The sequence below is a fragment of the Paroedura picta genome, chromosome 1, assembly GCF_049243985.1.
Source record: "Paroedura picta isolate Pp20150507F chromosome 1, Ppicta_v3.0, whole genome shotgun sequence".
NCBI classification, from domain to species: Eukaryota; Metazoa; Chordata; class Lepidosauria; order Squamata; family Gekkonidae; genus Paroedura; species Paroedura picta.
In genome coordinates this window covers 123,293,099-123,306,280 of record NC_135369.1, presented here as the reverse complement: position 1 = coordinate 123,306,280, position 13,182 = coordinate 123,293,099, and the positions used below count along the sequence as shown (strand labels likewise).

General features: G+C 41.5%; 1 protein-coding gene and 1 long non-coding RNA gene across 6 annotated transcripts in view; one reads left to right on the top strand and one right to left on the bottom strand.

The window, feature by feature from the left end:
- The window catches only part of LOC143820074 (uncharacterized), a 62,803-nt gene that overhangs the window by 20,936 nt on the left and 28,685 nt on the right, over positions 1 to 13,182 (top strand). The gene's annotated exons all lie outside the window — the stretch shown is intronic.
- ZBTB24 (zinc finger and BTB domain containing 24) overlaps positions 1 to 13,182 on the bottom strand; it is a 25,131-nt gene extending 11,949 nt beyond the window's left edge. For 2 of the 4 annotated variants that reach the window (XR_013225218.1, XM_077302434.1), the window contains exons 1-6: positions 13,025 to 13,182; positions 10,989 to 11,963; positions 8,745 to 8,912; positions 8,282 to 8,365; positions 3,100 to 3,183; positions 2,244 to 2,325 (exon numbers count right to left, since the gene is read on the bottom strand). Coding sequence is in view for 2 of the 4 variants with exons in the window: in XM_077302434.1 (XP_077158549.1) it covers positions 2,244 to 2,325; positions 3,100 to 3,183; positions 8,282 to 8,365; positions 8,745 to 8,912; positions 10,989 to 11,958 (1,388 nt within the window). In the remaining 2 variants the exon portion in view is untranslated. Of the gene's footprint in view, positions 1 to 2,217; positions 2,326 to 3,099; positions 3,184 to 7,289; positions 7,368 to 8,281; positions 8,366 to 8,744; positions 8,913 to 10,988; positions 11,964 to 13,024 lie in introns of those variants that run through there. The other 2 variants (XR_013225220.1, XM_077302441.1) reach the window with 2 other exon arrangements.

Below are 13,182 nucleotides of genomic sequence, written 5' to 3'. Positions count from 1 at the left end.
TTGGAGGCATGTTTTTCAGAGGAAAAAAGCCGTCTTATACGCCGGCAAATACGGTAAGTAATAAGCATGGTATGAGGCAGTGTCCAGCTCAGTTTGCAATGCATGTTCTTCCTGCTGTTAGTTGACATTCCGCCAGCCAACTGAACTGGGGAGCAGAAAAGGCAGACAGGGCCATAGCCAAATGTACGAACACTCTTGTTCCCATCTACACTCCCCAAAATACCCTTCTGTCTTTGACACTTATGGCACCTGCTCTGTAAGTTGCCCACCTATGTTCTAGCTCCTTAATATGGAACAACAGGAAGGCATCTATCCACTTGTTATTCTGATGAGATGGAGCTATATAGGCTAGGCTGCTAAAGGAGCACAAGAAGAGTTTTTGTGCCTAAAATGGCATTACATAATTTGTATTTTGTTAGCGACTGCTCAATTTAGCAGAAAGATTCATACTTAGGAGAATCAAACACTTTAACATTTTACTTGGTACCCTACAACGTCTCCCCACTGCTCAAATGTTGAAAGAAGAACATGGACATGGCACAAGCTCAGTAAAAATCATGTTTTGTGGTATATAAAAACATATTATGAAAAGGAATCAACATTATACTGCTGATATGAATTCCTGAGCAACAACAGAGAGGATTTCATTTATTTTCATTTAAACAGAACTCTTAAATACATTGTGCAATTATATTTTATTTATTATTAGATTCATACCCCACCTCTCGCGACATTTTGAGGGAGCTTAATGAGTAAAACCATAACAATACATCCCATAAAAACAACAATAACATTAGTCAAAATATCCCTTAATTAAGATGGCGATAACAAAATCTCCTCAGTTGAACTTTGCGAATTCCAGCCAACCCTATGTCTTGATCTAATTCTAACCCTGGGATGATCAGATAGGGCAGGACCCCCAGATTGAAACTCCGGACATCCAGAAACAGACTGATAGCCAGTGTAGTTGTCTCAACACTGGCTGAATGTGGGCCCTCCAAGGAGTTCTAGTAAGGACCCTGGCAGCTGCATTCTGTACCAGGTGAAGTTTCTGGGTCAAAGACAAGGGAAGACCCACATAGAGCTGCGTAGATATTTTAAAAATCCAGCCAAAATTTATGCGGAAATCACAGCCTGAAAGAAGCTAACTATGTTATAAATTAGTTAGTCATCCAAATGATGCAGGGTGACTGGTTTCCCAATAATTTTGGCAAATGAATCACATATCCACTTAGTTGCAGGGAAGGGGAAACAGACTCATTTCCCAACATTTACGCTCTCCCTTTAGTGCTGCTTCCTGCACCGCATCCTGTGCTGAGGGATCCCTGACCCTCAGAAATAGCTTTCCAGGGGGTACAAATGGCTGCGGTGAGAAACAGGAGTCAGGGGAGCTTTGCTTCCCTAGTGAAACCCAGCTCAACCATCTCTAAATCCAGTCCAATATGCTTTCATTCAAAATGATAGGAAAGCAATTACGTTTCCAGCAGGATGAGTCTCATAACCATAGTTATCTACCTCCCTGGCCACACACACTCAATCATCATTGCACTCAAGGAACACTAGAAGTCTTCCACGGGGTTTGCCAGTGTAAAATATCTGCTTCTGGATGTCCACACTACACCTACAAATGTAGCATCTCTGGGTCATTTAACAAGTTTCTTAATAACTTTGAACTAAAGTTTGGGAACCTGGAGGCAGACAACGTGAAGCAGATAAGAGAAGAGTGGAATTCCTTGCTCGTCTGTTCTGGTCATTCTGCTCCACTTCATCCTCCTGACTGAAGAGAGAGGCAAGGGACTTTGCAATGCTACCTTAGCCTGCAGCAGGCTACTCAATAATCTGATTTACCCTGTTTAGTAATTCACAAGACCTCTCTTTTGTCATATCAGTGGACTATTGCAGATAATACAAAGTGAGATTTATTTATTTTATTTATTATTGTATTTATATCCTGCCAGTCCCAAACCACGACAGACTTCCTTCACAACAATTTTTATCTGCATCACTTTTCATCTAAAATAAAAAAGAGCAGATTATTTTGTTCTTTAACCTGAAGGCCTATAATCCTGTCCACTGACTGAAATACATGGCGAGTATATTATTGTAATAGATGGCAGCATATAAAACAGCATTCTCTTAGCTTTTACTTGTAGTCACATGCTATGTTACCTTAATGATATTTAACTGGTTTTACAAATGTTTCCTGCATAAACTCACATGGAATGAAGAAAATGGTTGTGTACCTGTGGATTCTGATGTGAGTCTGAAGAGAGCTTTTTGCCGTGAAAGACTTGCCACAGATTTCACATGTGAATGGTTTTTCACCTAACAAAAATACATTGCTGTATTAGTAAGCTATCACTGGTTAATTAATTAATACCTTAGCACCTACAGTGTACAAGAATAGGTAGGCAGCTGCCATGCCACTAATACAATAACAACAGCTGATTCCAACATTTTGTTTTGCTAGTATGTAATTGCTTTGGATGGGGCATATCAAGAGGGGGGGGGTCAATAAACACATTTAGCCCAATCATTTAGGAGTGATTTGAAATCCTATTAGGAGCTTTAAAAAGCAGTAGAAGAGACCTTTATTCATGTAAGTAATACACAATCAATCTAGTACCCAATACACGATAGCAGCTATGTTGCTTTTTTCTAACTCCAAGTTCCAAATACAGCAGGGTAAGAGCTGTGCCACAACCCACGCCCCTTCCTCAGAGCTCTATGATCATCAGGCCATGTGGCCCCCTGCTGCAGTGCCACAGCCATCAATTCACTAAATTCAAGAGGCCTGTTTCTTATCACTAAAGTGCTGCACTCAGTGGATACAGCACTGCAAGGACTCACAAAGTAAGAACTTGCTACAATACCGTTGATCCTCTTGAGCCTGCTGCCGACTCTGGCTTCATTTGTGCACCAGCTTCCCTCTTGTGCAGGCTATGCCCAGCTTAAGCTAGACTCTCCCAGCAGGAAAGCAGGCCTCTCCTAATATTGGCCCAGCAACAGGATCCCACTTACCTGAGTGCCCAACTGCCAAACCTACACGTGACATCATTCAATCAACTAATGTTATTTTAAAGAAATCAGTAGCATTACCTGTATGTGTTCTTAAATGTTTCTTTAACTGAGCCGCATCCATGAATTTGCGATGACACTGGTTACATTCTGGCAATGAATGGCCTTATAAAAAGAAGAAACGTAGATTTTGTTTTAAGTAAATTTTGCTTTAGTTAAGATTTCTGTCAAAACAGAGGTTTCTGAAGATGGCTCATGTTTCTGTTTTAATGTTACATAACCGACAAAGCTTACTATATTCTTCCAACTGCTAAGCTGGAGTTCATTAACATAGTTGACCATTTTCTTTGGCTTTTAGAGACATTTGGCTTGTTTAAATAATTTTCAAGAGTAATTTATCTAATGCTTGCAATCATACACATAGGTCAGCAGTCTACAATAATTGAATTTTGCTGGTATCTACTGACTGGTCCTGGGCTGCTGTCTAGTTACAGGACACATTCCTTTATGGTAAACAAATAAATAAATCCCAAAGGCAAGCTTTGTATACTATTTCCAACATTTGTGCTGACTGAGCAAAGAGTCTCATGATGTAGATATCTGCCAATGAGTTTAGGTCATGATGAAATTGTCTTTAAGACAACCCTACTTTCTATCGGGAGCCTCTTGTGGCGCAGAGTGGTAAGGCAGCCGCCTGAAAGCTTTGCCCATGAGGTTGGGAGTTCAATCCCAGCAGCCGGCTCAAGGTTGACTCAGCCTTCCATCCTTCCGAGGTTGGTAAAATGAGTACCCAGCTGGGGGGTAAACGGTCATGACTGGGGAAGGCACTGGCAAACCACCCCGTATTGAGTCTGCCATGAAAACGCTAGAGGGCGTCACCCCAAGGGTCAGACATGACTCGGTGCTTGCACAGGGGATACCTTTACCTTTACCTTTACTTACTTTCTATTGTGGTTTTGTGACAAGAGAGTAATACAGCTAATCTTCTAGAGAATTGTTTTGTTTCCTGTAATTCATGTTTCAAATTAATCCATTAGTTCTACATTTCATCAAGCTCAAGTTTCTTTCCAATATATATTACTGAAATTCTCCTTTCAAAATAAATTAGTTGTTTTAAATCATTTAAAACATATATACTCTATAAGTAACAAGCATAACTCAGTAGACCAAGTAGATAATGTCTGCCATTTCCTTGTTATCCTTGGAGCTGAGACCAGACATGAAGTAAACACACTGGAACTGAATAGGGGTGTGCAATGTTTTCTTTACCAGTATTTTTTGGATTGGGTCTATTGGACCCAAAAATATTTTGAGATTTCAGAAAAATGTGGGATTTTTCAGAAATTCCACTTTTTTCCAGGTCCAGTAGACCCAAGGGAGGAAAAAAAATCAGTTCCAGCCAGATCCTGAGGCTGGCTTGGATTCTCCTGCAGCCTGGTTTAAACTGGGCTGCAGGGGAAGCCAGCACAAAGCTGAGCTAGAGGGGAACAATCTGCTCGCCACAGGCACACTGACCTTGGTGAGACTCACTTCTCCTGCTGTCTGGTTAAAACCAGGCTACATAGAAAGCCAGCCTCAAGCCAAGCCAGGAAGAACTGTCTGCTCCCCGACAGCACCGCTGATCCTTGGGCTGTCTTTTGCAGTCTCTTTAAACTTTAAGGGAACTGCAGTAGACAGCCTGACAAACAGCTGGGAGATTAGAACAATTTGTTCCAGCTTCTCTGCTGTTTTTGGATCAACCTGGTAATTCTCAAATCTATCTGGGATTTTTTTTTTGGGGGGGGGGTTCCTTAGAAAACCCAGATAACATCTGGGATGTCAAAAAATACTGCTAAGGTATTATGCACGCCCCTGGTACTGAACACTCTGCAGTCTTGAATTTGTGGGAAAAAAAGCTCTGTGCCTTATGTCAAAATGCCCAGATGGGAAGTCTATGACTTAATGCAGTCATACTCTGTCTTTCGTAACACACGAAAGAGTAAGATGCACATCCCCCCCCCCCCTGGAAGAATAATAAACAAAACACACACAACCTGAACATACCTCACTGAATGAATAAAGGAAACACACACAAACTGCACATACTTAACTGACTCACACACATTTCCTGTTTTTGAGTTTCTACATCAAATACATTGCTACCTTGAGATACACCTAAATCACCAAATCAAGAATAGCCCTCACTGACTTTAATCTTAACAAGTGTTTTCAAAAACTTTGGTATTTTTGTGGTGATTTCATTTTTGCAATGAAATTTGCCTTTCATTTAATTTGCTTTTGTCTCAGGGCTGCTTCCCCTCGTTCCTTGAAGGAGGCAGTAGTTAGATACCTATTGAATTATAGAATCAGAGTTGGAAGGTACCTCCAGCGTCATCTCTTCCAAACCCATGTTGAAAGCAAGAATCTCACAACTGCCTGAACACCCACAGTGACACCTATTTCATAGACATATAATGCCCTCCAAAAAAGAAAGAAAGAAAGAAAGAAAGAAAGAAAGAAAGAAAGAAAGAAAGAAAGAAAGAAAGAAAGAAAGAAAGAAAGAAAGAAAGAAAGAAAGAAAGAAAGAAAGAAAGAAAGAAAGAAAGAAAGAAAGAATCCCTGGCCAGTCTGGCCTGGAAGAAATTTGCCTCCTGACCTCAAAGTGATGATCAGCATTTCCTTGAGAATGCAAGAAAGGGCCACAAAAGCCAAGCACTGACGCAATCCTTTCTGCCCACCCACTCATGAGCTGCCTAAATTCACAGAATCAGCATTTCTGTCACATGGCTATCTAGCCTCTGATTAAAAACTTACAAAGAAGGAGAACAATCATTTCCTGATAAAGCCACTGAGTTCCTGATGAAGTTCCACTTAAGAACTGTTTTCTCAGTAACTTCTATATGTTTAGTCAAAAATACTTTTGAATTAATTACAACCCACTGGTTTTGGTCCAACCCTCTGGGGCAACAGAATACAACTCCATCCTCTCTCTGACAGCCTTTTGAGTACTTGAAGATGGCTATCATATTACCTCTCAGTCACTTTATCTCCAGTCTAAACAGATCAAACTCCCTCAACCTTTCCTCATATATGAGTGACAAGGGCTGCGAGTTTCTTAAAAGTGAAATACTGAAGGGTCAATCTCAAACAATTCCCTTAAGAAAAGATGGAATGAGCCTAAGGAAGCCAAGATGGCTCCATAAGCAGCAGTCAAATGATCTGAGGAATAAAAGTCATTTAGTAAATGGAAGAAAGGCCTTATTACCATGGATGAGTATAAACAAATAACCAATGATTGTAGAGACAGTGTTAGAATAGCTAAAGCTCAATATGAGCTTAGGCTAGCAAGAAGTGCTAAACATAGCAAAAAAGGCTTTAGTTATATTTCTAGTAAGAAAAAGAGTAGGGAAACTGAAGGACCACTGCAAGGACAAGAAAGTGAAATTATAACAGATGATGATGAAAAGAGGGCTAAACTGTTCAACTCCTATTTCTCCTCAGTCTTCTCTTGTGATAGAAATGGTGCTCAATGTGGCAAAAACATATCACAACAGGGGGGGATGGGAATGGTGGCCTAGGATTACTGTGGGGGCAGTCCATAAACACCTGGTTTATTTAAATGAAACAAAGTCTTCTGGGCCAGATGAACTGCATCCAAGGGTACTAAAATAACTTGCAGATGTCATCTCTGAACCTCTGTCCATTATTTTTTGACACTTCTTGGAGAACAGGTGAGGTGCCAGACGACTGGAGTCGGGCAAATGTCGTCCCCATCTTCAAGAAAGGGAAAAAGGAGAATACAGGTAACTACCAACCTGTCAGCTTGACATCCGTAGCTGCCCAAATTTTGGAACAAATCATCAAACACTCAGTCCTTGAGCAGATGGAACAGAGAGCTGTGATTTCTAAGGTACAGCATGGGTTTCGCAAGAACAAGTCATGTCAGACAAACCTTATCTTTTTTCGAGAAAGTGACTACCTTGCTGGATCAGGGGAATGCCGTGGACATAGTTTATCTGGATTTCAGTAAAGCTTTTGTTAAGGTTATACATGATATTCTTGTTGAAAAGTTGGTAAAATACATTATGGATCCCAATTCTGTCAGGTGGATCGATAACTGGTTGACAGATCGCACTCAAAGGGTGCTTGTTAATAGTTCAGCATCCTCTTGGAGAAGAGTGACGAGTGCCCCAGGGATCTGTCCTGGGGCCTGTGTTGTTCAATATATATTTACAAATGATTTGGATGAGGGATTAGAGGGGGTACTTATTAAATTTGCAGACAATACTAACCTGGGAGGGGTAGCAAACACAACAGAAGACAGAATCAGGATACAGGATGATCTTGATAGGCTCAAGGAGTGGGCTAAACTGAATACAATGAAATTCAATAGGGACAAATGTAAAGTTCTACATTTAGGTAAGAAAAACCATATACAGCAATATAAGATGCGGGAGACTTGTCTTGGCAGTAGTATGTGTAGACCATACATTGAACATGAGTCAGCAGTGTGACTTAGTGGTTAAAAAGACAAATGGGATTTTGGGCCATATCAAACGGAGTATTGTGTCCAGATCACGGGAGGCCATGTTACCACTTTGCTCTGGTTTGGCCTCACTTGGAGTACTGTGTTCAGTTTTGGGCACCACAGTTGAAGAGTAGGGCAACAAAGATGGTGAGGGGTTTGGAGACCAAGACGTACGAGGAAAGGTTGGGGGAGCTTGATCTGTTTAGCCTGGAGAGAAGATGAGTAAGAGGTGATATGATAATCATCTTCAAGTATTTAAAAGGCTGCCACATAGAGGATGGAGCAGAGTTATTCTCTCTTGCCCCGGAGGGATGGACCAGAACCAATAGGATGAGATTAATTCAAAAAAATTTCCATCTAAACATCCGGAAGAAGTTCCTGACAGAGCAATTTCTCAGTGGAACAGGCTTCCTCGGGAGGTGGTGGGTTCTCCATATTTAGAAATTTTTAAACAGAGGCTGGATAGCCATCTGACGGAGAGGCTGATTCTGTGAAGATTCAAGGGGGTGGCTGGTTACAGTGGATGAGTGACAGATTATTAATATTCACTAGTACTTCATCAGACTTTTACATCTTTTTTTAAAACAAAAAAACCTCCATAGTCAAAATACTTTAAAAACTTTGATTCAAAGACTTTTGTTTGCACTTCACTGTAAACCATTAGAGCATGATTAAGGATAAATGAGACATAATTAGAAGGATACTGAAATCTTTAACTTCCCAACAATATACACTATGAATTTGAATTTGTTATACCTGTGTGAACTCTGTAATGACTTTTAAGTTGTCTCTTTTGGCTGAAGTATTTTCCACATTGATCACAAGTAAAAGCCTTTTGACCTAAAACATAAACAAATATACAATTTAAAATTGTTTTAAACATTAAGCACTAGATTTAGAAAAACTCAAAATAGGCAACTGACTCCATGTTAACAGCCAGAAGATGCAGTAACGGACAACAGTTTGGATGGCTTTCAAATTCAGGAGAGGTTGATGAATTAGCCAGAATATTCAACAGAATATCCATATCTATGGCAGAGTACTTTTAAAATAGGTTCTGTGGACAAGCAACAGAGGAATATTCTTGCCTTTGTACCATCCTTGTAAAATTTCCAAAGTATCTATCTGGGCGGCGAATGCAGGGCAAGATGTACTTTTGGCTCTTATTTTGGCAACCACTTTCAGTCCAGCTATACTATTCATTAGGGTTATCATTTACCTGTATGCAGGCTCATGTGTTCCAGCAGGGAGTGTTTTGTTGTTAAAGCCTTATTGCAGATAGTACATGTGTATGGCCGTTCCCCGGTATGCATCCGCTCATGAACCTGGAGAGAGTGTTTTTGGGAGAATCCTTTACCGCACTCACTGCACTTAAATGGGCGTTCCCCTAAAGACAAGATGTCAGGTTTAACACCAGCAAATCATTGGATAGTTTAAGTTGGCAGATAGAGGCTTCAAACCGTACTTTAAAAAAAACAAAACTACCCCAAGGTATCCTGGAAACTTACACACACTTGAGTAACTTTTTCCAATATGTACAGATATTGAGATTAGGCCTTACTTTATGTGCACTGCATTTCATTACAGGTTTTTCTCAAATGCAGGACTTGGACTGTTAAAGATCCTGTTATGGGGAGCTAAATGGCCATTGTTTTGGGCAGATTTTAGAAAGTCAGTGAACACATTTCATCTTGCTTTTTCAATGGCCTTATTGACTTCAGTAAGGCTTAATCTTAAAAAAAATGTCATTTTATTATAGTTTCCTTTACTTCTGATGTTTTTATCATGTTAATAGTTGATATTGTATAATGTGCTTTGGGTAAATGTGGGATACCAAACAACAGGATACAAACCTATCTTATATTCTAATAGCGAAGTAGGCTCATCTTTGGATACTTAAATACAGAAACTTGGGAGGCAAAACAGATCTTTCTGCAAACCTGAAAATGGCCTCAGGTTTGCAGAAAAAATCAAAATTTAAAAACAATACATTGGGCAATTTATGGCCTTTGAGGAAGGAGTCACTGGGGCCAGGCCTGACTAGGGTTGCCAGCTCCTGGTTGGGAAATTTGTGGACGAGTCTGAGGAGACAGGGCTTGGAGAGCAGAGAGGCTACAGCAGGATATAATTTCATAGAGTCCACACTCCAAACTAGCTATTTTCTCCAGGCCCACAGGTCCCCAGTTGTGAGTTTGAGAGATCTCCAGGTCCCATTCGAAGACAGCAGGGCAGATATAGAATGGCTGTTGGTCAACCAGAGATGGAGATAGAGCGTGGGGCATTTGAGGAGGGACCTCAGAGGGGTACAGTGCAATAGACGCCACCCTCTAAAACAGCCATTTCCTCCAGGGAAACTCAGACTGCCAATCTCCAGGTAGGGGCTGGAGATGATCAAGAATTAAACTCCTCTCCAGATGTCAGAGATCAGTTCCCCTGAAGAAAATGGCTGCTTTGGAGAGTGGACTCACCTAAGCCAGGCTGCTTGCTACTCTTCCAGAAGAGCCACCCGAAGAAAGCCAGTGTGGTGTAGCAGTAAGAGCTTCAGAGCGGGCTCTGGGAGACCCAGGTTCATTTCCCCATCTTGCTGTGAAAGCTCACTGAGTGATTTGAGGCCAATTATATACTTTCTGCCTAACCTACCTCATAAGGTTGTTGTGAAGAGAAAACAGGGGGAGAGGATAATGATGTAAGCTGCTTTGATCCTCACGGTGGAGAATGGAGAGGTATAAATGAAGTAAATAAAAATATAGCTGAATATGGGAGGCAGATAAAAGGTAGGATGGTGAATGGCTGAGAGAGAGAGAAAGGGGAGAAGATATTAGGGTTGACAGAATGATGGAAAGAGGAAATACTTTGAGGAAAGGGATACAGGAAAAAGTAAGGTCCCCTCCGCCATACACACACAAATCATTAAAGGTGCTCAACCATGCAAGTGGACAGCATCACCCAACTGGACCATAATTTTCCTAGGTAGAGGTTGCTGGTGGGAGAGGCCTATAAAGATAAAAGTAGGCTGGCTGCTGTAAGGGGGAGAAGGACCAGGCTATGAGAGCTTTAAGAAAAGGGAAATAAGAAATAGTGGGGGAAATGAGATGCCTCCTGCAAGTCCTTGAGGCTTGCCACTTACCTATATACTGTTAGTCTCCCATAGCCCCAAAATGCTGATAGCTGAATCTGCAGATCAGGGCCACATGGAGACTAAGAACATTTTTTGCAAATTTGGGGCACCACTTTATGGTGGCAACTCTCACTTTGTATATAAGCTCAGCATTCCCTCTTCTCCATCCACAGTCACAGAAGGGAAAATTATTGAGGGAATTCTTGGAGATACAACAATTGTTCATCACCTGAAACATATGCTTTTTTATTTGAATAAATCCCATTACAATAATCAGACAGAAGGCTATAATACTTACAGTGCTAATGATATTTTGATGCAAAATAAGCTATGTTTATTGCTTACCTGTATGACTTCTTCGGTGAATAGCTAAAAAATGGTTATATTTAAATAGTTTCCCACAATCTTTGCACTGGACTTCAGAACCTGTACATTTTCTTCTTCCTCCAGGCCTCTTTTTCAGCTCACTGCCCTCTTCATCACCAATAAGTTTATAGTCTTTTAATTTGATTGATCTTCGAATCCTGCGTTTACTGTATCGACCCTGACCAGCCTGGATACTTTGAGACTTTGGATCAAAGTTCTCATCTTTTTCAGTAGAGACCACAGAGACCACAGCATCTGAACTACAAGCATGTTCAGTTTCTTCTATGCTTACTGCAGTCAACTCATTAGCATTTCTGTCTACTTTAGCAACACCCTTTTTCATAAAATCTTGCTTATTGTGAACTGAGTTGTTCTCTCTCAGTTGTGCATCCTCAGCTGAAGGTGTGTTCAGTTTTTCCTCCACAATATTTTTAACTTTTCTTGGTCTTCCGCGTTTTCGCTTGGGTGGATCTTCACTTTTGGTGTCATCCATAAAAACCACTACTGTGGCTCCATCATCAGGCACAGCAGAGAGCGTATTATTTAGACTGTGAGTTTTCTGATAGTCTGTGTATGCCTTTATTAAGTCGTTCACTTTGAGGATATGTGCAGTAGCCAATATTTGCTCTGTACTTTTTTCATTAGCCTGCAGATAGCCTGTGTAGATAAATTCCAGCAGGGCACCAAAAGCATCTGCCACCATCCCTTCAAGCATATAGATGGACTGGCCTATTTCTCCCTCATCAACAAACATCATTGAGAAATATTCACTGCTGGCAGCAAGTAAAGCTTTGTGTGCTCTAAAGTGAACATTTTCTACTATTAAAGTGATATCACACAAAAAGTCTTTCTTCCTCTGATCTTCAAAGTTAGCCAGAACAGTATCTCTGTGGGCTTTTGAATGGATGACAGTAAGCTTCTCTGAATTGGTTGGTAGAGTTTCGTCCATTGTAGCTGGAAATGAACACACAAAAAGAGGTATAGAAAAAGTTACACCTAAAGAACTCCTGCATAAATCAAAAGGATTGGTACATGTTTAGAGGGTACTTGAAGATCTTCTCTTCTAACAGGCACTCCTTTTGCATCTTATTATATGACACTGGAAAAGGTCTGCAGGGGTGCTGTGAGAACAGAGAAGGGAAAAGCTCCAAAACACATGCAGAATACTTTATGTGGCACTTTGGATTCCAGCCATAATTATTAGGAATAAGACATCCTAAGAGAAGTACTACTAAAAGATAACTTATAGATGATTAGATAAAAATGAATTACAATTATTGACTACAACCCTAGCTCCGTTTGAATTAATGGTAATTTCTCTACTGATTGCTATCTTAGGACAGTACACACTGCTGATAATGTTCAGTGTGCTACAAATAGAAGCACTTTGTAAGAAAGGAGTCAGTCTTTATTAGAGTAAACAGGAACATAAAGAGCCGCATCAGTCACAGGAAATAAACAAGGCCTAGGCCAATTGTGCATAGTCGGGCAAAAGTATAATATAACACTAAATCGAATTTTAAAAAATCCTTAAGTGTTTTGCCAACAGGATTTGTCAGAGGGATCTAGCAGTAGTTCCTCAAAAAGACCAAAGCTTTTACACATGCATTTAAACTTCTACTGGTTTACAAAGGAGCAATTACAGAAATTGTAATAAAGGTGGGACACGACTGAACAGAACGTATATTACGGTCACTCCCATTCGCTGTCAAGGGGGGGGGGCGCCTCTGCTTATAAATAAGCCAGCGAACAGCAAAAACGGGGAAAGGGAGAGAAGTTGGTGGGCAACACACGAGGGGGGGCGGGGCCTTCAAGGGGAGGGGGGAGTCTCCCCCCCCCCGGAGCTCCCGGGAACGAGAAAGGTGCCGGCCGAATCCCTGCTCGCGACGCAAGGGTTAAAGGCCAGGGGGCCGCGGCAACAACCCAACGCCGCGGGCGCCTGTTGGCCGGGGCGGGGCGAGAGTCACAGCGCGTCTGTCTCGGGCGAAGAGAGGGGAAGGCGAGTCTTCAAGTACCTGGGTGTCTGTGTGGGGAGGGGGACCCCAGCCCAGCCCAGCCCAGCCCAGCGCCAAGGAAGCCTCAGAGGCGGAACTCCGAGAGAAGAACCCGGCAGAGCAGAACGGACACCAGCCTCAACATGGGCGCACGTCCCGGAAGTGACGCCTCCGTAGAC